This window comes from Humulus lupulus, chromosome 3 (assembly GCF_963169125.1).
Source record: "Humulus lupulus chromosome 3, drHumLupu1.1, whole genome shotgun sequence".
In the NCBI taxonomy this organism is placed as follows: domain Eukaryota; kingdom Viridiplantae; phylum Streptophyta; class Magnoliopsida; order Rosales; family Cannabaceae; genus Humulus; species Humulus lupulus.
The window spans coordinates 18882907-18898512 of record NC_084795.1 but is presented as its reverse complement, the minus strand read 5'-3'; the positions used below and the strand labels follow the sequence as shown (position 1 = coordinate 18898512).

Sequence of the window (15606 nt, the reverse complement as noted above, 5' to 3'; positions counted from 1 at the left end):
GAATTTTCATCAAACCTTATCACTTTGCACGACCATTATTCTGAAAAACAGAGAGAAAAGAAAACCAAAAACCATTTCTTGGCTGGTTTGAAGAAATTCTAAGGAGATCCAAGTGAAAGCAAAGCCAAAGAAGTAGATTAAGCTTAGTTCTAGCCTTTTTATGGTAAGTTCTTGTACTTGGAAGTTAAACTATGTTTTTGAATTTTTCTGAGAACTTATATATGGTGTTTTATCCTTTTTAAGATATTTCTTGGGGTTTCCAAGTGGTTTGAGGTTTAGAAAAGCTTGAAGAGATTGTTTTCGCCGAAAAGTTGCTCGGTAAGTGAAATTTTGTGTTTTATGAGGTTTTTGGGGTTCTTGGAGTACAAGATGATTTTTGGTTATTTGATTGAGTTTATAAGAGAGTATATATGTTTATAAATGTTTGAATATATGTGGAGACTCATTTAATTTGGGTGATGATCTAGGAGATAAGAATTTTATCAAAATCGGTATATGATAACTTTATGATGAATCATGTTGGTATTTGGGATATATGGTTATGGCAGGTTAATTGATGTTGATTATTGGTGTATTTTGATATTTGAGGATAGCTAAAATTAAGGGGAAACTCTGTCAAAATTTCCCCAAATGTCTAAGATAAATCTAATGCTTGATCTAGGTGGTTTAAGGCATTTTAGGCATGTTTTGGGTATGAAATTTGATATGAAGTCTTATGGGTATTTTTTAAATGAGAGTTCAATGTATTACTGCCATCATTATGATGAGAAATCCATGCTATTGTCAGGATAAGCACATCAATACCTAAGACATCACTTGTTACACGGTGAAATATATTGTGGACAAAAGGTAAGTAAAGTACTCAACTGCAACACAAGAATTATGTGTTATGTGAAAGTATGCATTATATGAATATTTTGTGAGTAAGTGGTATTAACATACAGTGACACTTCATCATAAATTTGTATGCATGGCATAATAGTGATATGGTAAATTATTATATGATATAAGACCATGCATGATATTATGATGATTAATTATATGATGCCTTTGCAAGTTTTGTGCAACATAAAAGAAAGTTGTAATAAGAAGTTTAAGTTCAGTGCCACTGTTTTGAAAAGGCAAATGAAAGTGTTAATAAGTGTAAACGGAGGCCTATAGTAGGCTTATAGTGGCTGCCCAATAATTTGGGCTAGGTTTAGTGAACCAATTATATTGTTTGCCATATTTCCGTTTTTATTTCTCCTCCATATGAGTTATTGTTATATGTATTGACACCACAGTGTGTGGCCGCCTTAACTCTTGAGCCTGACGGGGCAACGATGGAATAAGGTTTTTAATGTGCCCTACTATGGTGAAGGCTAGCCGGAGGAGAACCCATGGGATTTTGTATTATATGTGTAACAAGCCCTGCAGGCATTGACCAATTCAAACAGTGTGCACAATATTAAGGGGCCCAAAATTTAAAAAGAAGTTGTATATGTCCATTGATATTGGGTAATCATTAGCATTGCATGCATTACTTTGCTTACTGAGCTTTAGGCTCACAGTTGTCTTGTGTTGCAGGTAGAGAAAGAAATATGTGAATGATATGAGGAGAACTGAAGCATGGTCCTGACCCTGATTTGTACATATGAACACATCGACCTTTTTGTGGGTTATTTCAGTTATCAGTGAGATGTTTGTAATAAAGTGTGAAGTTATGTTTTGAAAATAAATTGGGTTATTTAATACTTATGTATAATATGTTTGAGACACACTTTATGTTTAATGTAAATAATGTGAAATAAGTTTTCAAGTTTTAAAAAAAAAAAAAATGTCCAGACTTCCGCAGAAATAAATTATGATATAGTTTTAAAACATAACACCTCAAATATGGTTTTTAACTAAAATAAGTGAGGGTGTTACAGTAATGATGGGGGGTGAGTTTTTGAAACGTTGGGAAACGTGTTAGCTGTCAAAATGCTTTTTGGGAAATTGCAACGACATGATTGGTTACCTTTTTCGAAAAGGCACTGACAGCTCTGACAGGTCACACGAAGGGTCGGTCGGTCGGTTAAGTTTACTTTATGCTGGTCGCAATAAAATAAACTTGGGGGGCAAATGTTTACCCAAAAACGGACTACCTGATGATGTGGTAGGATTGGTATACACGTGGGATGCATGTGGCAGTTTTAAGTGAGTATAATCTATTTGACCCTCGACCAGAAGATCATTGGCTTATCAGGCATCATAATAATGGGTGACCAGCCTGGTCGCATATATTCATTTATTTCCTTCAGATATGCAATCTTGTAATTACGTATTAATTTTAATTTATGCTATTATTAGATACGCCTATACTAAATGTAATTAAGGCATGTTGGCCCATAAAAAACTCATTGAGCCTATAAATAAGAAGAAAGGGGCTCAAGGGAGAGGACTTTTGGCTTGAGAACGCTTGAGCTTAGAGATTCTAAGAGAGAAAAAGAGTGTTATTATCCACCACAATTGTATTCATCTGAGAGCTAGTGAAACTCGTGAACCCTAGTTCATTGATCTTGGAATTCTACATCAATAAGAACACTAAGTGGATGTAGGTCATTACCATTTTATTGGGGCCGAACCACTATAAATATTTTGTGTTATTTAACTTTCCGTCTTGATTTCTTCTCATTTTCATCTTATTTTCTATCGTTTTATCTGACTCTGTGTCTTGACCAATTCGAGGGTCAACAGAAAGAAAGAAAGAAGGAGATGATACTATAGAAAAAAGAAGAAAAAAAAACCCCCCTAAATTCTAAAACAGATAGAAGGGCGTTTAAAAGTTTTTGATAGTGTTTGTAATTTTTTTTAGTTATAAAAAAAGTTATTTTAAAAAAAAAATTTAATTAATTTATAGAAATTTTTTTTAAAAAAATAAACTTTTTTCATTAAATTAAATGAATTTTATAATGATTTTTAAATTTAATTTTGGAATTTTAAATGAATTTTTTAAATAAAATTATTTATCTGGGCCAATGAGAGATTGACACATGGGTACCAACCTGACACTTAATGGTCAGGTACCTACGGCTGTCAAGAAATGTAGACGAAAAGTATTTATGCCGTAAAAAAACTTAGGTATTAAACTGCTAATTTTGAAATACTTAGGTATTTTTGCAGCCAATTACTCTAAAGGAAATAACTAAACATATATTGTGATACGAAAATTATCTATGATATTATAACAATATTATCAAGCATATAATATAAATACAATTTTTGCAATCAAAGCAAGTCTAGTATATCACACTATCTTCTTAAAACAATTACACCTCATCACTGGATGCTAGAGGATCGCTACGACATTTGTCTCGCATGATAAAACGATCTATGAGCAGCAGCTAAGCACCTTGCTTCTACTCCCAATGAACTGACCAATGTCTAAGAACACCAAAATCTGACTGAGAACTAAGAGAACTTCGACACCAGATGGTATGAACTTAGAGAAGCTTCAACCAAGAACACAAGGGAAGAGAAGAGAGAATTTCAAAATTTAGAGAGGTTTTCAAATTTTGGTATGAGAAACAATATGGAGAAACCCTTTATTTATAGCCTTCAAGGGGGAGCAATGCATTTAATTTCGGTATTAATGACAAAATATGCATGCTTGATAATTAAGCAAGTGAATCAAGCATATAATCACGCCCAAATTGATTTTTGTGAATCAAGCAAATCTGCTGGGTTGTCACAGTCACGAAATCTGTACGAAATCCTATAAATTTCGTGTGGTTGGCATAAAGAATATTCTTCCTGTTTTTATAAGAAAAATTAATTTTATAGTTGTAAAAAAAGCCCAGCGCAAACTGAACTTTTTGGGCTTGCATTCGTGCCTGCGGGTTGCGCACACAAGTCGCACGCATTTTTGGTCCACCCACAATGATTTGCCAACTTTCCAAAGACATCTCACCCATAGTTCGCACACTATTTTTCCTTCTCATTTTGTCAACTTTAGATTATAGTTTCTCATTCAACCCATAACTATTTTGAGCATATTAATACTTGATTTTTATGTACTCGCTGAGAAAAGCACAAATTTTTAAAGATGTTTTACTAATTTTAAGTGTCTTAATAAAAATAATGCCTCAAAATATCACTTTAAAATATATGTAATACTATTTTCCAAGAGATGATTCATCACAATAGAAAAATCAAGCAAGAAAAAAAAAAACTTGTATCTGTATATGCTATTGACATGAACTAGTAATCCAAAATTCTATACACTTTTGAGTAACACCTACTAAAGTAGAAAATGATGCTACCCACACAAGTACCTCCTTCAAATGATATTTTTTTCTTCTCAAAGACCCAAATGATTATAAATTAGAAACATATCACTTTTGTAATATTTTTAATGGAAATTAAGCAAAAAAAAATCTTATTTAAGTATATTTTATAAATAAAAATAAAAACATGTTTACCAATATCTTTTACCGTAGACATGTGTGCACCTATCAGAGCTTGCCATCTTTTACAGCTTTAATTATTGTAGGTTGAATGCAACTTATATGATAAGATACTCAAATTCAACAAAATTAAGCAAATTAATGTACAATTTGTATTCTCTCGATAATTTATTTAGCAAGACATTAGAAGATCAAAGATGTAAGTACCTACCCCTACCACTAGACTTTCCTCAGTGGTGCTCATTATATATATAATGTATGTCTTAGTCCATTTGGTCTAGGCACATATTACACCTACATTGTGCACCTTAATCCATGGTTTATGTTGACTACTAATTCATACATATTGGTATAATTTAGTATTGAATCTAATATATTTTTTCTTTAAATTAGAAAGTATAAGTGAAACTCAATATTAAATTACATCATTCATTATATATCCCAAGTCGAACAACCTTAATTAGTAATTCTTATATAATTAGCTGTAGAGGAGAGATTTACATCATTCCCTTCTTTCACCCATGTAACAAAAGCAATCTACCTATCTTTATATTTCTTGACTTCAAGAAGAGGTGCAAAGCAAGCAAACAATCTGGCTCATCAGAAACACATGGACCCTGCTTTTCTCCATGTTGCTTGGGGGATTCTTTTTCTTTTTATTTTTTTTACAGAACCAAATCACTGCAAACAAGCAAGTAAAAGCACCACCAAGGTTCAGTCACTCATTTTAGCCTTCCCCAAGTTGAAGTTTTGGACCTTTGTGCAATTTGTTGTTTATGACAATGTTTCATGTTTGTTTGCCGCACATTACAAATATACTCATTGTAATTTGACTTATACTTTTATTATGCTGACTCACTCACCGACTAACTAACTGTTTTGTTTAATTACAAAGCTTATTACACTTCATTATTGGCTTGGCTTGGCTTGGCATAATAAAAATGGGTGATTCTCATTAATTTTTTTTTTTTTAAATAATGAGTAAATTTGAGCAGTGTAATAAGGCATTAATAGTGGATTGTTCTAAAAATACATAAAAAAATGAGATTGTACTAACTGAGAGATATCCAAATGAAAAAGTAAACCAAACCCAACATAATAGTACTTTACAAAATTAATGCAATTTGATATAAACTATGTATTAAGGTAAGGATGATTTAAACTAATGTGAATCTCCCACTTTTTCACCCTCATTTTCCGTTGAACCATAGGTTGTTAGAGATAAATTAGTTATAGGAAAATAAAAATAAAAAAGTTGTATGAATAAATGGAGAGAGCTTAGCATAACATTTGCTCTCTGTCTCTCTCTAATTCTCATTCTCATTCATTCACCACCAAAAAAGTCCCAAAGCCCCAAGAGACAGACACCTCATCGCTTTAAAGAAACGTATAGATTAGAAGAGGGGGGTGTCACCTCCCATACAAAATAAAAAAGCTAAAACTGTTCTTATTCATTCACTCTCTCAACCAAAAATAAAAAATTTAAGAAAAAAAACTTTTCTTTGCTCTCCTGTCTCTCTCCCTCTCTCAAAATTCCTTTGACAAGTATCTCAAAGTTTTATTCTTGATCAACCCTTAGGATAACAGGGTAACTTTTTTTAATCACAAACCCACTTCTTTGCTCCTTAGTTTGATCAGAATTTTACTGCTTTTGGTTTAGAAAGAACATGAAAATTTCTGCAGTTGCTTGTGGATTCAGATGGGTTTTGAGGAATTTTTGGTTTCTGTGAGATGTAATCTTTGTTTCTGACTTGTCTAGTTTCGATCGGTGACGAATGATCATATAATGTAGAAATTAAAAAGTTTGTTGCTTTTTATTTTTATTTTGGGGGTTGATTCATTTCCTTTTTTTGTTTTTGATCAAGTTTGCTAACTTTGGATGATTTTTTCTGAAGATTTTACCATCTGGGCATGTCAAAAAGTGTGTATTTTTGTGGTCAATTCTATGTGAAATTGGTTATGGATAACCCCTGTTTTGATTTTTGGATTATGGAGTTTGGTTTTGCATGTTTGGTTAACTTCGATCGAGTTAAACTGACTATTCTGGATTGCTGTGATGAGTTTTTCCTGAAAACAAGTTTTCTCTCATACAAAAATCCCTTTTTTGGTATCTTTTGGGGTGTGTGGAATATCCACCATGGAAGAATAGTATTCTTCTCTTCAAAGTTTCCTTGTCTTGTTATACAGAGTTTCTTCTTTTTGATCCATGTTTTATACCATTTTTCGGTTCTGGGTTTCCTTATTTGGCCAATCTCCATTTGTGTGGTCTCAATTGGTTGTTATTCTTTAGATTGATCGCTGATCAAAGTCATAATTCTTTTGTTTTTTCATTTTTTTAAATCTTTGTTTTGATAAAAAAGTATTCCTTAAGACCCAATTCCGAGGAGCTCTACAGAGATTGTATCTGACATAGTTCATTGTGACACAGAAACTGGACATAATTTGTATTTTCTTTTTTCTTTTTTAATCTCATTCTTTACTTGCCATGATATATGAGCATTGGTTTATTTGTAGGTTTTGAGACCTGAAGTTTGTTGATCAGTTACATAGTTTCAAAGGTACCTTATCCTCTGGTTCTAACCATATAAACTTAGGAAGATATGTTTAAGGATTTAGAGTTTGAAGCTGATAATAATATTGGGACATTGAAAAAGAACAAGTAGTAATAGTGATTTTCCTGTCCATGTTTTATAATTTCCAGCAATTTAGAACACCTCTATTTTTGCCAAGTTTGGGCACTGCCAAAGCTAGCAGTGCCCATGGATGCCACAGCGAGCGGAACCCCAACTATACAATACCATAACATTACTGATCAGCCAATTACCACTATAGTTGCCACTCCTGTACAAACCTTTGAACGGCGGCAACGCCATTGCTATGGGGACTCCAGCCCTGGAGAATTCCCCTTGGCTGCCAATCCTTCCATTGTTCTTCATGTTCTAACCTCATGTAATCTGGACCCTCAAGACCTTGCAAAACTAGAGGCAAGTCCTCTTACTTCTCTGCTTATTGATGGTGAAGCTGAGTTTTAAACATTTGAAATTGATAATGTTGTGTTGTATCGTATCATATCATATTGCAGGCAACATGTTCCTTTTTTAGGCAACCTGCAAACTTTGCTCCTGATTTTGAATTATCCTTACCGGAGCTTGCTGCCTTGGATATTTGTCAAAAGAGAGCTATATTTAAGCCAATGAACGATGAAGAACGTCAAGAATTGAAGCAGAGATGTGGGGGTTCATGGAAACTGGTGCTGAGGTTCATGTTGGCTGGAGAGGCATGTTCCAGGAGGGAGAAATCACAGGCAATAGCAGGGCCTGGTCACAGCATTGCTGTGACATCAAAAGGAGCTGTTTACTCTTTTGGCTCTAACAGCTCAGGCCAGCTTGGACATGGCTCCACTGAAGAAGAATGGCGGCCTCGGCCAATCAGGTTGCTTTTCACTCCTTAGACCTGAAAAAGGAATTAGCTGACTAACTTATATTGTATGGATAGTAAATGGAACTCTGTTGTGTTGCAGATCCCTGCAAGGCATTCGAATTATTCAGGCAACTGCTGGCTCTGGCAGGACAATGCTGATTAGTGATGCTGGGCGTGTTTACGCCTTTGGCAAGGATTCCTTTGGAGAAGTCGAGTTTGGGGGTCAAGGAATTAAAGTTGTGAAAACTCCACAGTTGGTTGAGTCTTTGAAAAACATATTTGTGGTGCAAGCTGCCATTGGAAATTTCTTCACAGCTGTATTGTCAAGAGAAGGCAGGGTCTATACCTTTTCTTGGGGCAATGATGGCAAACTTGGTCACCAAACTGAGCCAACTGATGTGGAACCCCATCCTTTGTTGGGGGCCCTAGAAAACATACCTGTTGTACAAATTGCTGCTGGATACTGCTACCTTCTTGCTCTGGCTTGTCAGCCTAGTGGAATGTAAGTCACTTTGTTTCAAATCTTTACATTAATCATTATAATTTGTGGTATTTGCTTTGACTACTATGATTTGTAGCTGTAATTTGAAACTGATCTCATCTTGGAAAATACTTAACAGGTCGGTATACTCCGTTGGGTGTGGCTTGGGTGGAAAACTCGGACACGGTTCAAGGACCGATGAAAAGTACCCGAGACTTATCGAACAGTTTCAAGTTCTGAACCTTCAGCCTATGGTGGTTGCAGCTGGTGCTTGGCATGCTGCAGTAGTGGGCCGAGATGGGCGGGTGTGCACTTGGGGTTGGGGCCGTTATGGATGCTTGGGTCATGGGGATGAAGATTGTGCACAAGCTCCAAAGGTTGTGGAGGCATTGAGCAAGATAAAAGCAGTTCATGTTGCCACAGGAGATTACACAACTTTTGTGGTGTCTGAAGATGGTGATGTATACTCTTTTGGCTGTGGAGAATCAGCTAGTCTTGGACATAACAATGCTGCTGCTGCTGCTGGTGGAGAGGTCTGGCCTAAACTTACATATTCCTAATATTTAACTTAAAACTCTCTAAACGAACTGGTATCATCCTCTTCAGAAAACTTGATTTTCTTCTATATTGCTCTAATGGCTATTTTCCCAGATAGAAGAAAATGACTTGATAAAACATGATGATGTTGATTTGGTCTAAGTGGTTGAATGAATTCATCTTTGCAGGCACCCAGGCACACAAATGTGTTGACCCCAGAAATTGTAACATCACTGAAAGAAGTAAACGAACGAGTGGTTCAGATCAGCCTCACCAACTCCATATATTGGAATGCTCACACATTTGCCCTCACTGAATCAGGGAAGCTGTATGCATTTGGTGCTGGGGACAAAGGGCAGCTAGGAATAGAGCTCGTTGGCAACCAGACTGAAAGAGGGAATCCAGAACGTGTTGACATTGATCTCAGTTAGCTACCACATGATGATCATGATCATGATCATAATGATCATGCTTTTGTCTACTAATTTACCATCAACCCACCACTGCATTTGCTGTTTAGATTTCTTGTCTATTTGTACATAGAAAATGAAACAAAAGAAAGAATTGTTTTTAAGGTTTAAGGTAGCAAGGTACATAGGAGGGGCCTAAACCAAGTGTTATTAAGATGACTGTTAATATTGTCTTTGGGGGAGAGGAAAAGAAAAAAAGAAAAAAATTTGCTCATGGTTAGGCTCTTCATGTAGTCAAATAGTTGATACATTTGTTAAGGGTTCATTTCATAATTTATTTATGTTAAACTGTTCATAGTTAATCTGATTAGTTTGTTGTTGGAGAAATTGGAATTCTTGCATCATTTATTATGTCTCTATTTTCACTTGGCAAAAGTGATATAAAAAATGTCCCAAAGGCTGGTGAGAGTGACATACTGACTACTGTGGAGCTATTCAAGGACCGGGGACCAGTGTTGGCCACATGGGTCTAAGAAAGAAGGCTGGCCCACCTGTGAAGGTCCTGAAGGACAACTATTGGACCAATTGGGCTTCTAATAGCATGAACAATCGAGCCTAGATTTTAATTAGCCCATGAATTAATTCCAAGTACAATATAGGGAACTGAACTACATTTTTCTGTGTTGTTGCAGGTTTATTGTGAAACTGAAGAGAATGCCAAGGAAGAGGGAGACCATCCAATATCCATTTCTTTCCATAATTGATAACGTCATATATTAAGCCAAAAAATTATGATCAGTGCTCTAACTATTTATATCAAGAACACTAATCCTAAACTTGTATTATGGATAATAAATTAGATAATATTTATATATAAATAATTACGACTTATTTTCGAACTAAAATCAGCAAGCGAGTGTGTAGTCCTAGCTCACAGCTCAGCTCATCAGCAACAAATCAAGGATCCAAAATATAGATACTTTCACTAATTATGATTTTTATATATTTTATTATAAAGGGTTATTAGCGGCTAAAGTCTTTGTTTTTTTACAACAGTAGCATTTAAGTTCCTTGTCTTTTATTTTTGTTGGCAAAAGTTCTAACAGTATATAATTCTTGCACATTTTTTCCAAATTGTTATCCATTTGTTAAAATGAGGACTAAACATGAATGTTAGAGACTATTGTTGTTAAAAAATAAAATATCAGGGACTGAAATGCTTCAATTTTGAAAGAATGTAGATTTTACTGCCAATTTTTATATTTTTTTTTTTCATGAAGTTCAAATAATCTATAATTAACATATAAAAAAATTATTTCTTAGATTTTTTAAGGGGCTATTGACTACCATAGGCAAGTTGTCGTTCTACCACTACTGTATATTCTCATATTAATTTTTTTAATTATAAAATTAAGATAATATTTTTTTTAGAATAAATAGAATTTTTGCCACCCGAACTATGACCACTATATGATCGTGCCTTCCAAATAATTTGCGATGTTAAAAATTCCCCCCGAACTATGCAAGTTACTAAAATATAAGACTTTTGTTAGATTTTTTCATAGGTGGCTATGAGATTGATCATGTGGTATCTTGTGTATTGATGTGGCAGTGTCATGTATAGAATAATTAACAATTCACCCCTCCCGAACTTTGACAACTACCAAATTATGTCATTTTATCAAAAAATATATAATTTTTAAAAAAAATATTAATTAAATCCTTAAAAAATTAAAAATCTAATTAATAACAAATGACTCTTTTTTATTTTTTTATTTTTTTTTCTTTTACAATATAAATAAATCTATTTTAGAATGAAAATTTAAAATAAATACTAAAACAAAGAAAAAACTTATAATTAAAGAGAAGAATAAAAGACGAATGACTTAAACAAAAAAAATCTTTTAATTTTAAAGGAAGATGAAGGGGAAAAAACTTTGTTTTATGATTTATTTTTATTTTTAATTTTATTTTAAGATATATTTATTTTATATTGTAAAAGAAAAGAAAAAGTAAAAAAAAAATGTTATTTGTCATTAATTAGATTTTTAATTTTTAAAAATTTTAGTATGGTTTATTTCAAAAAGATTTTTTTTTTCATTTTTTAAGAAAAAAAATTAGATTTTCATAACAAATGTATACATAAATTAGTTTTAATAAAAATTGCATAATTTGGTAGTGGTCAAAAGTTCGGGAGACAAAATTGTTAATTATTCTACACATGACAACGTCACATCAACAGACAAAATGCCACATCATCATTCGGTTAGCCACCTAGAATGAAATTTAACAGAAGTCTCATATTTCAGTAACGTGTATAGTTCGAAGGGAATTTTTAACATCTCGAATCATTCGGGGAACACGATTATATAGTGGTCATAGTTCGGGGGAAAAATGTTATTTATTCTATTAGTTAATAAAAAATTTTAAAGATATAATATTTAAATAATATTAAGAAAAAATATAGAAACTGATATATTGTAAAAAAAAGAATAAATTGTATTTTTGTCCCCCAAACTAAGATCATTATATGATTGTGCCCCTCAATGATTTGCAATATTAAAAATTCCTCATGAATTATGCACGTTACTGAAATATGGGACTTCTGTTAGATTTCATCCTTGGTGGCTAACGAATTGATGATGTGGAATTTTGTTTGTTGATGTGACACTGTCATGAGTAGAATAATTAGCAATTTTGCCTCCTAAACTTTGACCACTACCAAATTGTGTCATTTTTATTAAAACTAATTTCTTTTTTTTTTAAGAAAACCTAAATTTTTTTCTTAAAAATAATTTTAAAAGATTAAGAATATAAACAATACTAAAAATTTCAAATTAATTAAATAATTTTTCAAGTACTCAAAAATTAAAAATCTAATTAATAACAAATAATTTTTTTACTTTTTCTTTTCTTTACAATATAAAATAAATATATCTTATAATAAAAATTAAATCTTAAAACAAAGTTTGTTCCCCTTCGTTCTCCTCCTCATAAATTATAAGTTTTTTTTATTTAAGTCATTCATCATTTGTCTTCCTCTTTAATTAAATATTTTTTCTTTATTTTAATATTTATTTTAAATTTTAATTCTAAAATAGATTTATTTTATATTGTAAAAGAAAAGAAAAAGTAAAAGTAAAAAAGAGTTATTTATTTTTAATTAATTTTTTAAGGATTTAATTATTATTTTTTGAAAAAAAATTAATTTTTTTAATAAGAGGGGTATTATTTGGTAGCGGTAAAAGTTCAGAGGGCAAAATTGCTAATTATTTTACTCATGGCAGCGTCACATCCATAGACAAAATGCTACGTCATCAATTCGTTAGCCACCTAGGACAAAATCTAACAGAAGTCTCATATTTCAGTAATGTGCATAGTTCAGGGGGAATTTTTAACATTGTGAATCATTCGAGAGGCATGATCATATAGTGGTCATAGTTCGGGGGCAAAAATGTTTTATTCTTTCTTTTATCCTATGTATCAAAAATAGAAGCACTAGTAACATTTTCAGGATAAAAAAAAATGTTTATTTTTTTAGTATCGTGTAGGAAATAGTGTGATTGATTCTTTGAGAAAAGTTTGCAAATTTCCTCCACAATAAGGTTTATCACATCAGTATGATAACACTTGTTTTCATTCGGAGTTGTTGAAAGAATTTCAGCATGACAAATATTTTCACTCTGAATAGTAATGGCATTATCCTCATCAAATTTATATGAAATAGAATTAGAGGTCGATGTCATTGTTTCCTCTTCTGATTGGAATTGGCTGAAATAATGTGAAGTAACTTTGTTGGTCAATTCTGAAAATTGAGTCCGGATTTCTCTAAGTTCCTCCATAATGTGTTAAGTAATGTTTCTTATGTGTTAATTAAAGTTTCTTTGTTCCTCCATAAATGTGCATAATGTTTCCTCTAAGGAATCTGTATTAGTCCAGACATTATGTGGAAGTTCATTGTAAGAGTTAGAAAAATCGTGCTCAACATTCCTACTAGATGGTGCTAATTCACTATGCAAACCTTTAATTGTAAAATTACCTCCTCGGCAACGGCGCCAAAAAATTGATATCGCCCAATAATTCACCTTACGGTCGCAGTAGTAAATGGGTTATGCCGTATCCACACAGAGACAAACACAACTAAATATTAGATTAGTAAAGTTAAAGATAAAAATTAACTAGAATTGAAAAGATGGATTTCGTGAAGTTAAATGATAGATTAGAGAAATTAATCAGATAAAGAGTATGGCAAGGTAGAGATGCAGTGTTGTAAATCCTATTCTATTATTGATATTAATTTAAAAGACAGTTGCAATTCTACACAATTAATTGCAATTGGAAGATGTATATGTTAAAAGCACGAATTAATTAATCTAGATTAAATTGAATCTAACTCCTAATTTCATAGGATATCATATATTATATATTCAAGAACGGCAAAATACTACTTGTAGAATGCAGTAAAAAACATACAATAAAAAAAATATACTAAAATAAATTAACAATCTAAGTTACATAAGAAAAGCATGAGTGAACTTATGTAAAAGATGCTAAATAATTTAAGAAAAGAAATTAGAAAATAAGAAACAAAATAATTAATGAGATATGGAGATGAAGCATAAGAAGAATCAATATCAATATTAGGAATGAGAAGTACAAAAACTACACTCTAACCTCACCAATATTTCTAAAATAGTTCACTCATTTTTGTCACTTAAAATAAGCAAAATTAAACTAGAAATAAGAAAAAATAACAAAATAAAAAAGTGTATTTTTCCTTCTCCAAAATCTGATGCCTTTACACTGGTTTTGATTCTCTATTTATAGAGAAAATTTGCTCCAAAGTTGGTGTTGACTGCGTTTTTAGCCAACGACGTGAGAACGTCAAATACGACGAACCTTCAAGAGAATGTAAACGACAACAGACGGTATAAACAAGAAAAGTAAATAACACAGAATTTTTATAGTGGTTCAGCCCCGATTGTCGGTAATAGCCTAATCCACTTAGAGTTGTGATTTATAAATCTATACTCAAGATCAGATGGACTATGCCAACTGAGTTTCTTCAGTATAAATTGTGAAAATACAAGAATTCTCTCTAATTTCAGCACTTTCTCTCTCTAGAATAGACAGACCCAATTTTATCTCTCTAGAAAGAATAAGCAGAAGGGGCCCTCTCTCATCTCATAAGCTCTCTATTTATAGAGATGGGATCCTCAACTGATATCCCCTTATAATAGGGATATTTTACTATATTTATTATATTTATATTACAAATAAACATTCAACATTCAAAATGTAACAAACTCCCCATTTGTGGGAAGAATGAGAGATTCCCGCGCATGTTGTTGAAGTTGTATCTGACTTAGTCTCCTCTAGCTAGTTGGTCCACCTCCTACTCGCTACCCATGCAAGGGCTGGTTGAACGTGCATGGTGGTAGGTTGAACGTGCATGGTGGTAGGAGATGCACTTCTCTCCTCTAACATGCACTCTCCTCTAGCATGCCATGTTCCTCCTTGAACCAATCTCCTTGGCTTCTCCTCGGACTAAGGTGGTCCGAGGCAACCTCCTTGGCACCTCACCTTGAACAACATTGAGGGAACCTCACCTTGGACAATATTGAGGGAACCTCACCTTGGACAACATTGAGGCAACCTCACCTTGGACAACATTGAGGCAACCTTCTTTAGCATCTCCCAAACATGTCTGATCGAACATTGTATAGACTTTCCTTATGAAAGTCTAAGTCTCCATTCTCTTGCATGAGACTCCTCCTCCTTAGCTATTTACCTTGGACACGTTCGAGCCAACACTTAGAAAACCTTGGGAGGCTTGCCTCCTACACACCCTTGGGGTCTCCTAGGACCACACCCTCCTTGGGGTCTCCTAGGACCACATCCTCCTTGGAGTCTCCTAGGACCACTCCCCTTAGCTCTCCTAGGAGGCACTCTCCTAGATGCATTCTCCTTAGCCTCCTAGGATGCATTCTCCAATTTTTGGGTATAACATTTGCCCCCCAAGTTTATTATACGATTTCACTCGTATGATAAACTTTTCTTCTAGCAAAATGTTCTCGAGGTCATCCAAAGCTCCTATCCGGTTGATAACTTTCACGTAAACTCCCATGACAGAACTTGTCTTGAACTTTCCTTGTGATTTCTTCAAACTCTATTTTCTTGATGTAATGAAAATATAAGCTCCCTTTGTATATGTTGCAAAAACATCATAGTATAGAGGCAGGTTTTTTTTTTTTTTTTTTTTTAAGCATCGTGATCCGATCGGATGCTAGGACTAGGGCCCTTGAACAAGATTGTTCGATCAGACACATGC

At 33.3% G+C, this 15606-nt stretch overlaps 1 protein-coding gene across 5 annotated transcripts; it reads left to right on the top strand.

Moving 5' to 3' along the window:
* Window positions 1–5806: 5806 nt before the first annotated feature.
* LOC133822262 (ultraviolet-B receptor UVR8) lies at window positions 5807–9662 on the top strand. 5 transcript variants are annotated; one of them, XM_062254542.1, is made up of 7 exons: window positions 5808–6015; window positions 6942–6985; window positions 7129–7411; window positions 7510–7859; window positions 7948–8349; window positions 8468–8861; window positions 9054–9662. In XM_062254542.1, the coding sequence occupies exons 3-7, from the start codon at window positions 7187–7189 to the stop codon at window positions 9294–9296; spliced, it is 1614 nt and encodes a 537-aa protein (XP_062110526.1). In that variant the 5' UTR covers window positions 5808–6015; window positions 6942–6985; window positions 7129–7186; the 3' UTR covers window positions 9297–9662. The 5 variants fall into 5 exon arrangements, with proteins under 5 accessions (XP_062110529.1, XP_062110526.1, XP_062110528.1 ...); XM_062254545.1 differs by lacking the exon at window positions 6942–6985 and having other exon boundaries at window positions 5807–6015; XM_062254544.1 differs by having other exon boundaries at window positions 6942–7411.
* Window positions 9663–15606: the final 5944 nt, after the last annotated feature.